Source organism: Tursiops truncatus, chromosome X (assembly GCF_011762595.2).
Source record: "Tursiops truncatus isolate mTurTru1 chromosome X, mTurTru1.mat.Y, whole genome shotgun sequence".
Lineage (NCBI taxonomy): Eukaryota > Metazoa > Chordata > Mammalia > Artiodactyla > Delphinidae > Tursiops > Tursiops truncatus.
Window position 1 is genome coordinate 82638735 of NC_047055.1, and position 15152 is coordinate 82653886.

At 37.9% G+C, this 15152-nt stretch overlaps 1 protein-coding gene across 1 annotated transcript in view; it reads left to right on the top strand.

Annotated features, from left to right (window-relative positions):
- WNK3 (WNK lysine deficient protein kinase 3) overlaps positions 1-15152 on the top strand; it is a 145959-nt gene that overhangs the window by 103325 nt on the left and 27482 nt on the right. The window contains exons 17-20 of the mRNA XM_073799048.1: positions 3651-3882; positions 4282-4412; positions 5240-5862; positions 8660-8871. Coding sequence (XP_073655149.1) covers positions 3651-3882; positions 4282-4412; positions 5240-5862; positions 8660-8871 — 1198 coding nt within the window. The remainder of the gene's footprint in view (positions 1-3650; positions 3883-4281; positions 4413-5239; positions 5863-8659; positions 8872-15152) is intronic.

Below are 15152 nucleotides of genomic sequence, written 5' to 3' on the forward strand. Positions count from 1 at the left end.
TACTGTTCTCCATAGTGGCTGTATCAATTTACATTCCCACCAACAGTGTATGAGGGTTCCCTTTTCTCCACATCCTCTCCAGCATTTATTGTTTGTAGATTTTTTGATGATGGCCATTCTGACCGGTGTGAGATTATATCTCATTGTACTTTTGATTTGCATTGCTCTAATGATTAATGATGTTGAGCATCCTTTCATATGTTTGTTGGCAATCTGTATATCTTCTTTGGAGAAATGTCTATTTAGGTCTTCTGCCCGTTTTTGGATTCGGTTGTTTGTTTTTTTGATATTGAGCTGCATGAGTTGCTTGTATGTTTTGGAGATTAATCCGTTTTCAGTTGCTTCATTTGCAAACGTTTTCTCCCATTTTGAGGGTTGTCTTTTCGTCTTGTTTATGGTTTCCTTTGCTGTGCAAAAGCTTTTAAGTTTCATTAGGTCCCATTTGTTTACTTTGTTTTTATTTCCATTTCTTTAGAAGGTGGGTCAAAAAGGATCTTGTTATGATTTATGTTATAGGGTGTTCTGCCTATGTTTTCCTCTAAGAGTTTGATAGTATCTGGCCTTACATTTAGGTCTTTAATCCATTTTGAGTTTATGTTTGTGTACGGTTAGGGAGTGTTCTAATTTCATTCTTTTACATGTAGCTGTCCAGTTTTCCCAGCACCACTTATTGAAGAGGCTGTCCTTTCTCCACTGTACATTCCTGCCTCCTTTATCAAAGATAAGGTGACCATATGTGCGTGGGTTATTATCTCTGGGCTTTCTATCCTGTTCTATTGATCTATATTTCTGTTTTTGTGCCAGTACCATACTGTCTTGATTACTGTAGCTTTATAGTATAGTCTGAAGTCAGGGAGCCTGATTCCTCCAGCTCCGTTTCTTTTTCTCAAGATTGCTTTGGCTATTCGGGGTCTTTTGTGTTTCCATACAAATTGTGAAATTTTTTGTTCTAGTTCTGAGAAAAATGCCAGTGGGAGTTTGATAGGGATTGCGTTGAATCTGTAGATTGCTTTGGATAGTATATTCATTTTCACAATGTTGATTCTTCCAATCCAAGAACATGGTATATCTCTCCATCTATTTGTATCATCTTTAATTTCTCTCATCAGTGTCTTATAATTTTCTGCATACAGGTCTTTTGTCTCCTTAGGTAGGTTTATTCCTAGGTATTTTATTCTTTTTCTTGCAATGGTAAATGGGATTTAATTTAATTTCACTTTCAGATTTTTCAGCATGAGTGTATAGGAATGCCATAGATTTCTGTGCATTAATTTTGTATCCTGCTACTTTCCCAAATTCATTGCTCTAGTAGTTCTGGTAGCATCTTTAGGATTCTCTATGTATAGTATCATGTCATCTGCCAACAGTGACAGCTTTACTGTTCTTTTCCAATTTGGATTCCTTGTACTTCTTTTTCTTCTCTGATTGCTGTGGCTAAAACTTCCAAGACTATGTTGAATAATAGTGGTGAGAGTGGGCAACCTTGTCTTGTTCCTGATCTTAGTGGAAATGGTTTCAGTTTTTTACCATTGAGGACGATTTTGGCTGTGGGTTTGTCATGTATGGCCTTTATTATGTTGAGGTAAATTCCTTCTATGCCTACTTTCTGGCGGGTTTTTATCATAAATCAGTGCTGAATTTTGTCGAAAGCTTTCTCTGCATCTATTGAGATGATCATATGGTTTTTCTCCTTCAATTTGTTAATATGGTGTATCACATTGATTGCTTTGTGTATATTGAAGAATCCTTGTGTTCCTTTGATAAACCCCACTTGATCATGGTGTATGATCCTTTTAATGTGCTGTTGGATTCTGTTTGCTAGTATTTTGTTGAGGATTTTTGCATCTATATTCATCAGTGATATTGGCCTGTAGTTTTCTTTTTTTGTGACATCTTTGTCTGGTTTTTGTATCAGAGTGATGGTGGCCTCGTAGAATGAGTTTGGGAGTGTTCCTCCCTCTGCTATACCTTGGAAGAGTTTGAGAAGGATAGGTGTTATCTCTTCTCTAAATGTTTGATAGAATTTGCCTGTGAAGCCATCTGGTCCTGGGCTTTTGTTTGTTGGAAGATTTTTAATCACAGTTTCAATTTCAGTGCTTGTGATTGGGCTGTTGATATTTTCTGTTTCTTCCTGGTTCAGTCTTGGAAGGTGGTGCCTTTCTAAGAATTTGTCCATTTTTTCCAGGTTGTCCATTTTACTGGCATAGAGTTGCTTGTAGTAATCTCTCATGATCCTTTGTATTTCTGTAGTTTCAGTTGTTACTTCTCCCTTTTCATTTCTAATTCTATTGATTTGAGTCTTCTCCCTTTTTTTCTTGATGAGTCTGGCTAATGGTTTATCTATTTTGTTTATCTTCTCAAAGAACCAGCTTTTAGTTTTATTGATCTTTGCTATCGTTTCCTTCATTTCTTTTTCATTTATTTCTGATTTGAGCATTATGATTTCTTTCCTTCTGCTAACTTGGGGTTTTTTTGTTCTTCTTTCTCTAATTGCTTTAGGTGCAAGGTTAGGTTGTTTATTTGAGATGTTTCTTGTTTTTAACGTAGGTTTGTATAGCTATAAACTTCCCTCTTAGAACTGTTTATGCTGCATCCTGTAGGTTTTGGGTCGTCCTGTTTTCATTGTCATTTGTTTCTAGGTATTTTTTGATTTTCTGTTTGATTTCTTCAGTGGTCTCTTGGTTATTTAGTAGTGTATTGTTTAGCCTCCATGCGTTTGTATTTTTTATAGATTTTTTCCCATAATTGATATCTAGTCTCATAGCGTTGTGGTCAGAAAAGATACTTGATATGATTTAAATTTTCTTAAATTTACCAAGGCTTGATTTGTGACCCAGGATATGATCTATCCTGGAGAATGTTCCAGGAGCACATGAGAAGAAAATGTATTCTGTTGTTTTTGGATGGAGTGTCCTATAAATTTCAATTAAGTCCATGTCATTTAATGTATCATTTAAAGCTTGTGTTTCCTTGTTGATTTTCATTTTGGATGATCTGTCCATTGGTGAAAGTGGGGTGTTAAAGTCCCCTACTATGATTGTGTTACTGTCGATTTCCCCTTTTATGGCTGTTAGTATTTGCCTCATGTGTTGAGCTGCTTCTATGTTGGGTGCATAAGTATTTGCAATTGTTATAACTTCTTCTTGGGTTGATCCCTTGATCATTATGTAGTGTCCTTCTTTGTCTCTTGTAATAGTCTTTGTTTTAAAGTCTATTTTGTCTGATATGAGTATTGCTATTCCAGCTTTCTTTAGATTTCCATTTGCATGTACTATCTTTTTCTCTCCGCTCACTTTCAGTCTGTATATCTCCCAGGTCTGAAGTGGGTCTCTTGTAGGCAGCATATATATGGGTCTTGTTTTTGTATCCATTCATCCAGTCTATGTCTTTTGGTTGGAGCATTTAATCCATTTACATTTAGGTAATTATCGATATGTATGTTCCTATTCCCATTTTCTTAATTGTTTTGGGTTTGTTATTGTAGGTCTTTTCCTTCTCTTGTGTTTTCTGCCTAGAGAAGTTCCTTTAGGATATAGCATTCTATTTTTGATTACTGATTAGTCCATACAAGAAACTCCAATGGTAGAAACAGTTGCTCCACCTCACCTAAATTACTACCATTTTGGTTTTCCTCTTTTTGTCTCCATTAGGAGATGTCCCCAGATGCTTCACTTCCAGGGGATCCAGAGGCCTATCCTGCTGCTGTGTCAAGCGGTGGAGCCATTCATCTGCAGACAGGAGGTGGATATTTTGGCCTAAGCTTTACTTGTCCTAGTCTCAAAAATCCTATTAGCAAGAAATCCTGGACTCGCAAATTAAAAAGCTGGGCATACAGGCTACGGCAGTCAACCAGCTTTTTCAAGAGATCAAAAGTCCGTCAAGGTAGTGTGCTTACAGTCAGGGACATAGACTAGGTAACATCATTTTTCATTTACTTCTGTTTCTTTTTGTTGTTGTTCATACACAAATCTTGCCACTTTTTCCATGTAGCCCATGTATGTGACACGTCCCATTAATGTCATTGCCATTTTATTTTTCCTTTTGTAACTAATTTGATTTTAAAGTATTCATTTCATATAGATACTAAGTCTCGGGATAAATCTTGCAATGTCTGATTCAGAATTAGGGACTTCTACAATGTTGCTTATTACATTAACACTTTTTTAATTGTCTAGCAGGAGTTAAGCTTTTTCTACTTTTCTTCATTTTTGGTAATGTAAACAAATGTTGTCTTAACAAGCAATTTTCTCCTTTCTGCTTACAATTTGGCAAAACTTGCAGTGGATACAGAAGATACGAGATCACCAGTTGCTCCTGACCCCATTCCTCTGACAGGAGAGTCCACAGCTGATGCTAGGGCTTTCAGTAGATGTAAAGCAATGAGTGGATCATTTCAGCGGGGTCGGTTCCAGGTTTGTGTCTTTGGTTAAATCATCTACAAAGGCATTATAAAAGGTAACAGCATTGAAGATCTAGGTCTGTAGATGGTAATTATTTTAAATGTAGATCATTATCATATTTAATTTCTCCCCTTATATACATCCTGTCACCTTCTGTAGCCATCCACTAAAGGCGAATCTAAAGAAATGAGGATTTTAGTAGCTGGACTGGAGCACAGAAATGGGTCATCATTTTTTGGTGGGTGGTTGGGTCATCTTTTTTATAAATCTAATTTCATGTCCTTTAGAATCTTGGCAATTGAATTTTTTTCTTTTTTTCTTTTTTTTTTTTTTTTTTTGCGGTATGCGGGCCTCTCACTGTTGTGGCCTTTCCCGTTGTGGAGCACAGGCTCCAGACGCGCAGGCTCAGCGGCCATGGCTCACGGGCCCAGCCGCTCCGCGGCATGTGGGATCTTCCTGGACCGGGGCATGTACCCGCGTCCCCTGCATCGGCAGGTGGACTCTCAACCACTGAGCCACCAGGGAAGCCCTCATTTTATTTTTTAATTGAAGTATAGATGATTTACAATATTGTGTTAGTTTTAGGTGTACATATGGAATGTTTTTTAATTGCAGAATTTTATTTGAGCAATATGAAGCCAATTCTCTTTGCAAAGGGCCCAATTGCAAAGCTTTTAATATTGCAAGTATAGATGGGATTTTTTAGTTTTGTTATTATCAGTGTTTGTACATTACAGAAGACCATCCAATTGTCTGTGCTATATATTGATATTGAATTTCTTTGTGGGTTTACTCTTTGGTTAGGCAGAGCCAGCCACCTTTGCCTTTTTGTATTTCAGGTGATTACAGTTCCTCAGCAGCAGTCAGTGAAAGTGACATCTTCTGGAATAGAACACATACCAGCATTCAATAAAATGACGAGCCAGCCTAGTGAAGAAGCTTTAGCCTTTACTAAAACAGCAAAGTCTCAATTGGTAGAAATGGAACCTGCCACACACAATCTGCAACCTTCACTTTCTTCTCAGAAGTTACAAGCTCTTCAGGAAACCTTAAAAGAAGATAAAAGAATTCCCAAACAAGCTGACAACTTCTCATCTTTCAGTATGGCTTGTGAGACTGTTGTATCTTTGATGACTCCAGAAAAGGCAATGGAAGAAAATTCAGCCACAGGAAGTAGCATGCAGTCTGGATCTGAACTGTTGTTTAAAGAGAGAGAGATACTTACTGCTGGGATGCAGCCTACCTCTAATAGTGAATTTTCAGCCACTCTTGGTGGCAGAGGGAAATCAGTGGCAAAGAGTGGTCCAGAGAGAGTAAAGTGCTTACCACTCCGTGAAGAAAAAGCCTATGTTCAAACACAGAGCTCACTCTTCTATTCACCGTCTTCCCCAATGAGCAGTGATGATGAGTCAGAAGTAGAGGATGAGGACTTAAAGGTGGAGCTTCAAAGATTACGAGAAAAGTAAGGACTGCTTCTCTTTTGTCACAAATTTGATTGCCTTGGGTTTTATAGAGCTAAGTATTTGATTGGTAACTAATTTTGGATTGGTGACATTTTAATGATGGAAAAAATTTATGGTTGAAAACTACAAAGGTAGCATCAGATCCCACAGGCTAAGGGCTCAGTCCCACAAGACTGCCTCCTTTCAGATGCCCATCATGAGTCCAGGTAGTGTTACCTATGGTTCTTAACAACTTGTTATAAATCAGAGGTTCCCACAAACCCCTCCCCAGGTTTGATTACCTTGCTAGAGTGGCTTACAGAGCTCAGGAAAACAGTTTCCTTACTAGATTATTGGTTTATTATAAAAGGATACAACTCAAGAACAGCCAGATGGCAAGGTATAGGGGAAGGGGCATGGAACTTCATGGCCTCCCAGAAGTGCCACTCTCCCAGCACCTCATGTCTTCACCGACCTAGAAGCTCTTAGAACCCCTGTAGTTCACGGATTTTTATGGAAGCTTCATTACATAGGCATGATTGATTAAATCGTTGGCCATTGGTGATTAATTCAACTTCCATCCTTATTCCCCTCCTTAGAGGTACCCATCCTTAGGGGCTATCCAAAAGTCACTTCGTGATCAGAGGGGCTTGTTTTGAATAATGAGACACTCCTTTTCCCTTTATCACCCTGGAACTATTTCAGGAACTGGAGCTATTTGAGGACAAAAGACCAAATATTATAACAAAAGATTCTCCCATTGCTCTTATCACTTAGGAAGTTACAAGGGTTTTAGGAGCTGTGTGCCAAGAACAGGGACAAAGACCAAATATATCTTTTTTATTATAAAACGTAATATCACAACTGTAAAAATGCACATAAACCAGTCTCCTATTTCTCATGCCCTAATCTCCTCAGAGGCAACCACTATGAACTATTTGGTATATATCTTGCCTGTCATTTTTCTTGCATTTACAAATATATAGTTTTTGAGTTTTATAAAAGTGGGATCATAATATATGTTACCCTACAATTTTTTGACTTAACATTGTCTCCTCTTCATATTCATGTTTGCACAAATAATCTTTATTCCATACATTGGAATAGCATATAGCCATTTAAAGTTTATTTAATCTCTCCTTAATGGGCATTTCAGTTTTATCCCATATTTTGCTTATGTAAAAAGTGTTGAAGGCAACATCCTTATATTTTTACATACTTATGTTAGTATTTTTGTAGGATAGATACCTAAAAGTGGAATTGCTGGGTTAACAGATTTGTACATTTAAAATTGTCATCCAGTGTAGATATACCATTTTACACACCAAACAGAAATATATGAAAGTGCCTGTTTTCCCACACCTTAACAAGATTAGACTGGATATTATTGATTCTTTTCATTTTATTCCAATCAGATGAATAAAAAATAGTTTTAAAAATCTGTGTTCTGGGGCTTCCCTGGTGGCGCAGTGGTTGAGAGTCTGCCTGCCAATGCAGGGGACACGGGTTCGTGCCCCGGTCTGGGAAGATCCCACGTGCCGCAGAGCGGCTGGGCCCGTGAGCCGTGGCCACTGAGCCTGCGCGTCCGGAGCCTGTGCTCCGCAGCGGGAGAGGCCACAACAGTGGGAGGCCCGCGTACCGCTAAAAAAAAAAAAAAAAAAAAAAAAAAAAAAAAATATGTGTTGTATGTATACTAACACATATATATGGAATCTAAAAGAAAAAAAAATGGTTCTGAAGAACCTAGGGGCAGGATAGGAATAAAGACGCAGACATAGAGAATGGACTTGAGGACACGGGGAGGGGGAAGGGTAAGCTGGGACGAAGTGAGAGAGTGGCATGGACATATATACACTACCAAATGTAAAATAGATAGCTAGTGGGAAGTAGCCACATAGCACAGGGAGATCAGCTTGGTGACCACCTAGAGGGGTGGGATAGGGAGGGTGGGAGGGAGACAGAAGAGGGAGGAGATATGGGGATGCATGTATATGTATAGCTGATTCACTTTGTTATACAGAAGAAACTAACACACCATTGTAAAACAATTATACTGCAATTAAGATGTTAAAAATTTTGTGTTCTAATTAATACTAAGGATGTGCATCATCTCATATTTATTGGCTACTTGTATTTCCTCTTCTTTGGAGTCACCTTTTCATATTCTTTCCCCCTTTTTCTATAAAGTTGTTTCTTTTTTTCTTATTGATTTTTAGGAGCTATTTATATATTCGGAATATTAACCTTTTACTATATGTTACAAATTTTTTTCCTGTTTATACTTGCAACATATAATAAAGAAAAGGTTAATATTATCAGTACTATGAGACTTTAATTTTTTATTATTTTTTTTTTTTTGCGGTATGCGGGCCTCTCACTGTTGTGGCCTCTTCCATTGCGGAGTACAGGCTCCGGACGCGCAGGCTCAGTGGCCATGGCTCACGGGCCCAGCTGCTCCGCAGCATGTGGGATCTTCCTGGACTGGGGCACGAACCCGTGTCCCCTGCATCGGCAGGCGAACTCTCAACCACTGCGCCACCAGGGAAGCCCGAGACTTTAATTTTTTAAATTATTTTTTACTGTATTGAAGTTTTAGAAATTCGTTTTTGTCAATTTATTGAGCTTTTTGTTTATGTCTGATTAGTTTAATGTCACACTTAGGAAGGCATTGAAAATCTTTAAATTGTGAAAATATTCTGTATTTCCACATTCTTAATCTAAATTCCTTGTTAAACTTTACTTGTACTGGTAGAGTTCCTTGGCTCATTTGTATGGTGCCTGTGCCATTAAAATGCTTTCTGCATGATTTTCCTTCAGACACATTCAGGAGGTGGTAAATCTTCAAACCCAGCAGAATAAGGAGTTACAGGAGCTCTATGAACGCCTTCGGGCAATTAAAGATGGCAAAGTCCAATCATCAGAGATTCCTCTACCACCTGCATCACCACGTAGACCAAGATCTTTTAAAAGCAAACTTCGAAGCCGTCCCCAGTCCTTGACACATGTGGACAGTGGCACAGTTGTAACAGGTAAATCAATCTTAAAAGTGATTAAAAAAAACTGGTCAAAGATCAGCAAAATTAGAAAAATAACAATTAACTTATTTTTTATTAAGCTAAGGTGATTTAAAGAAGTATACATTATTCTGAGGTTCTTTTCCACTTTGTTGGTGCTGAATGTTCTTTTATGAAATAATGATGAGGATAGGTGATAGATTTTGGAGAGCAGATGAGTGTTATGTTTTCATTTGGAAAACAAATACCTGGAAACCCAGTTTAAATCCCCAAAATAAGTTTTTGAAATGTTGGTAGTCAATGGGAACTGCTGGTCTAGCATTTGGAGTTTGTTGAGGATTTTATTGCTTAACAAAGATAATCTTAAAAGTAAAGTTATGTGCTATCTGATGTAAGAGATCTTCATTTATTACGAGACTATTAGAAAAACTGTACATCTTTGAATCTGTAAAAAGAGAGGATCAGTCTCAACTTAATAAAGAAGTTGTTAATCAGGTCAGACTTACTTGGTTACTTGTGCATAGTCAAGGTGGGGTTGAGGGTGAACTGTAAGGGTATATGTGAGATCACAACAGAATTTGTGATAGGCAGAAAAATGGTCCCCCCCCCCAAAGACATCCATGTGCAAATCCCTGCAACCTGTGACTGTGTTCAATTATATGGCAAAGGGTAATTGAGGTTGTAGATGGAATTTAAGATGCTAATCAACATTTTAAGATGGGGATATCCTGGATTATCTGAGTGGGCCCAGTGTAATCACAAGGGTCCTCTAAAGTAGAAGAGAGAGGCAGAAGAAAAGATATGAGGAAGGAAGCAGTGTCAGAGAGATGCAGCACTGCTGGCTTTGAAGATGGAGGAGAAGGGCCACAAACCAAGGAATGCAGGCAACCCATAGAAGCTGGAAAAGGCTGGGGAAGTTTGAAAAAACAAGATTTATTATTCACAGGTCCTGGGGAGTACACATCGTGTGGGCCACATAGCAAGAGGTTTGGTCAGGAGGTGGGAAACAGGAGTACATACTAGAGAGCAACAGCACACACTAGCAGATCTGGGGTTCTTACTTTATTCTGGTTGAGGGTGGGGTACCTAGTGTTTCACAAGTTCACTGTTTATTGAGAGTGAGAGTGGGAATTAAAGCACAGGGAGGGAAAAGCAGGGTCACTCAAATGATCAGTTATCTAGGTCAACCAGGGCTTTCTAAAAGGGAAACTTCATGGGTGGGGTGGCCTGGCTCTTTATACAGTTGTATAGCTGGCAATGGGTTTATTTGAGATGGATTTCTTTGAAATGTATACCTCAGCAATCAAAAGCTTAATGTCAGGCACTTTCTTATTAGAATCAAAAAAGCTAATTGTCAGGCACTTACACCACACTGCTTCTTTCTAGTCAACCATGGGATCTCATGGTAAAAACATGCCTTTTGAGATTGGTTTTTTGACTCATAACATTGTCTTTGGGATTATTTAAGTTATTTTGTGTTATAATAGCTTATTCCTTTTAGTTGCTGAGTAATATTCCATGCTATGGATGTACCACAGCTTGTGTTTTTTTTCTTTTTCAACATCTTTATTGGATTATAATTGCTTTACAATGGTGTGTTAGTTTCTGCTTTATAAAAAAAGTGAATCAGTTATACATATACATATGTCCCCATATCTCTTCCCTCTTGCATCTCCCTCCCTCCCACCATCCCTATCCCACCCTTCTAGGTGGTCACAAAGCACCGAGCTGATCTCCCTCTGCTATGCGGCTACTTCCCACTAGCTATCTATTTTACAATTGGTAGTGTATATATGTCCATGCCACTGTCTCACTTTGTCCCAGCTTACCCTTCCTCCTCCCCGTATCCTCAAGTACATTCTCTAGTAGGTCGGCATCTTTATTCCTGTCTTCCCCCTAGGCTCTTCTGATCATTCTTTTCTTTCTTCTTTTTTTTTTTTTTTAGATTCCATATATATGTATTAGCACATGGTATTTGTTTTTCTCTTTCTTACTTACTTCACTCTGTATAACAGTCTCTAGGTCCATCCACCTCACTATAAAAAACTCAGTTTCGTTCCTTTTTATGGCTGAGTAATATTCCATTGTACATATGTGCCACATCTTCTTTATCCATTCATCTGTTGATGGACACTTAGGTTGCTTCCATGTCCTGGCTATTGTAAATAGAGCTGCAATAAACATTTTGGTACATGACTCTTTTTGAATTACAGTTTTCTCAGGGTATATGCCCAGTAGTGGGATTGCTGGGTCATATGGTAGTTCTATTTGTAGTATCTTAAGGAACCTCCACACTGTTTTCCATAGTGGCTGTATCAATTCACATTCCCACCAAAGTGCAAGAGGGTTCCCTTTTCTCCACACCCTCTCCAGCATTTATTGTTTGTAGAATTTTTGATGATGGCCATTCTGACCGGTGTGAGATGGTATCTCATTGTACTTTTGATTTGCATTGCTCTAATGATTAATGATGTTGAGCATTCTTTCATGTGTTTGCTGGCAATCTGTATATCTTCTTTGGAGAAATGTCTGTTTAGGTCTTCTGCCCATTTTTGGATTGGGTGGTTTGTTTTTTTGATATTGAGCTGCATGAGTTGCTTGTATGTTTTTGAGATTAATCCGTTTTCAGTTGCTTCATTTGCAAATATTTTCTTGCATTCTGAGGGTTGTCTTTTGGTCTTGTTTATGGTTTCCTTTGCTGTGCAAAAGCTTTTAAGTTTCATTAGGTCCCATTTGTTTACTTTGTTTTTATTTCCATTTCTCTAGGAGGTGGGTCAAAAAGGATCTTGCTGTGATTTATGTCATAGAGTGTTCTGCCCATGTTTTCCTCTAAGAGTTTGATAGTTTCTGGCCTTACATTTAGGTCTTTAATCCATTTTGAGTTTATTTTTGTGTATGGTGTTAAGGAGTGTTCTAATTTCATTCTTTTACATGTAGCTGTCCAGTTTTCCCAGCACCACTTATTGAAGAGGCTGTCTTTTCTCCACTGTATTCTTGCCTCCTTTGTCAAAGATAAGGTGACCATATGTGCGTGGGTTTACCTCTGGGCTTTCTGTTGTGTTCCATTGATCTATATTTCTGTTTTTGTGCCAGTACAATACTGTCTTGATTACTGTAGCTTTGTAGTATAGTCTGAAGTCAGGGAGCCTGATTCCTCCAGCTCCGTTTTTCTTTCTCAAGATTCTTTTGGCTATTCGGGGTCTTTTGTGTTTCCACAAAAATTGTGAAGTTTTTTGTTCTAGTTCTGTGAAAAATGCCATTGGTAGTTTGTTAGGGATTGCACTGAATCTGTAGATTGCTTTGGGTAGTAGAGTCATTTTCACAATGTTTATTATTCCAATCCAAGAACATGGTATATCTCTCCATCTACTTGTATCATCCTTAATTTCTTTCATCAGTGCCTTATAGTTTTCTGCATACAGGTGTTTTGTCTCCTTAGGTAGATTGATTCCTAGGTATTTTATTCTTTTGTTGCAATGGTAAATGGAAGTGTTTCCTTAATTTCTCTTTCAGATTCTTCATCATTAGTGTATAGGAATGGAAGAGATTTCTGTGCATTAATTTTGCATCCTGCCACTTTACCAAATTCATTGACTAGCTCTAGTAGTTTTTTGGTAGCATCTTTAGGATTCTCTATGTATGGTTTCATGTCACCTGCAATCAGTAACAATTTTACTTCTTTTCTGATTTGGATTCCTTTTATTTCTTTTTCTTCCCTGATTGCTGTGGCTAAAACTTCCAAAACTATGTTGAATAGTAATGGTGAGAGTGGGCAACCTTGTCTTGTTCCTGATCTTACTGGAAATGGTTTCAGTTGTTCCCCATTGAGAATGATGTTAGCTGTAGGTTTGTCATACATGGCCTTTGTTATGTTGAGGTAAGTTCCCTCTATGCCTACTTTCTGGAGGGCTTGTATCATAAATTGGTGTTGAATTTTGTCAAAAGCTTTTTCTCCATCTATTAAGATGATCATACGGTTTTTCTCCTTCAGTTTGTTAAAATGGTGTATCACATTGATTGATTTGCATATATTGAAGAATACTTGCATTCCAGGGATAAACCCCACTTGATCACGGTGTATGATCCTTTTAATGTGCTGCTGGAATCTGTTTGCTAGTATTTTGTTCAGGATTTTTACATCTATGTTCATCAGTGATATTGGCCTGTAGTTTTCTTTCTTTGTGACATCTCTGTCTGATTTTGGTATTAGGGTGATGGTGGCCTCCTACAATGAGTTTGGGAATCTTCCTACCGCTGCTATATTTTGGAAGAATTTGAGAAGGATAGGTGTTTGCTCTTCTCTAAATATTTGATAGAATTCTCCAGTGAAGACATCTAGTCCTCCTGGGCTTTTGTTTCTTGGAAGATCTTTTAATCTCAGTTTCAGTGCTTTTGATTGGTCTGTTTATATTTTCTGTTTCTTTCTGGTTCAGTCTTGGAAGACTTTGCTTTTCTAGGAATTTGTCCATTTCTTCCAGGTTGTCCATTTATTGGCATATAGGTGCTTGTAGTAATCTCTCATGATTCTTTGTATGTCTGCAGTGTCAGTTGTTACATCTCCTTTTTAATTTGTAATTCTATTGATTTGAGTCTTCTCCCTTTTTTTCTTGATGAGTCTGGCTAATGGTTTATGAATTTTGTGTATCTTCTCAAAGAACCAGCTTTTAGTTTTATTGATCTTTGCTATTGTTTCCTTCATTTCTTTTCCATTTATTTCTGATCTGATCTTTATGATTTCTTTCCTTCTGCTAACTTTGGGGTTTTTTTCTTCTCCTTTCTCTAATTGCTTTAGGTATAAGGTTAAGTTGTTTATTTGAGACGTTTCTTGAGGTAAGATTGTATTGCTATAAACTTCCATCTTAGAGCTGCTTTTGCTGCATCACATAGGTTTTAGGTCGTTGTGTTTTCATTGTCATTTGTTTCTAGGTATTTTTGATTTCTTCTTTGATTTCTTCAGTGATCTCTTGGTTATTTAGTAGTGTATTGTTTAGCCTCCATTTGTCTGTATTTTTTATAGATTTTTTCCTGTAATTGTTATCTAGTCTCATAGTGTTGTGGTCGGAAATATTACTTGATATGATTTCAGTCTTCTTAAATTTACCAAAGCTTGATTTGTGACCCAAGATATGATCTATCCTGGAGAATGTTCCATAAGCACTTGAGAAGAAAGTGTATTCTGTTGTTTTTGGATGGAGTGTCCTATAAATATCAATTAAGTCCATCTCGTTTAATGTATCATTTAAAGCTTGTGTTTCCTTATTTATTTGCATTTTGGATGATCTGTCCATTGGTGACAGTGGGGTGTTAAAGTCCCCTGTTGTGATTGTGTTACTGCTGATTTCCCCTTTTATGGCTGTTAGCATTTGCCTTATGTATTGAGATGCTCCTATGTTGGGTGCATAAATATGTACAAATGTTATATCTTCTTCTTGGATTGATGCTTTGATCATTATGTAGTGTCATTCTGTGTCTCTTGTCTATTTTGTCTGATACGAGAATTGCTACTTGAGCTTTCTTTTGATTTCCATTTGCATGGAATATCTTTCTCCATCCCCTCACTTTCAGTCTGTATGTGTCCCTAGGTCTGAAGTGGGTCTCTTGTAGGCAGCATATATACGGGTCTTGTTTTTGTATCCATTCAGGCGGTCTGTGTCTTTCGGTTGGAGCATTTAATCCATTTACATTTAAGGCAGTTATCGATATGTATGTTCCTATTGCCATTTTCTTAAATGTTTGGGGTTTGTTATTGTAGGTCTTTTCCTTCTCTTGTGTTTCCTGCCTAGAGATGTTCATTTAGCATTTGTTGTAAAACTGGTTTGCTGGTGGTGAATTCTCTTAGATTTTGCTTGTCTGTAAAGGTTTTAATTTCTCCTTCGAATCTGAATGAGATCCTTGCTGGGTAGAGTAATCTTGGTTGTAGGTTTTTCCGCTTCATCACTTTAAATATGTCCTGCCACTCTCTTGTGGCTTGCAGAGTTTCTGCTGAAAGATCAGCTGTTAACATTATGGGGATACCCTTGTGTGTTATTTGTTGTTTTTCCCTTGCTGCTTTTAGTATTTTTTCCATTTAATATTTTTACCTTGGTCCTTCATCTGCTGTGTGTTTCTCTGTCTTCTCATTTTGCTTAACTTACCATGTTTGGGGTCTCCTTTTCACAGGCTGCAGGTTCATAGTGTCTGTTGTTTTTGGTGTCTGCCCCCAGTGGCTAAGGTTGGTTCAGTGGGTTTTGTAGGGTTCCTGGTGAGGGGACTGGTGCCTGCGTTCTGGTGGATGAGGCTGGATCTTGTCTTTCTCG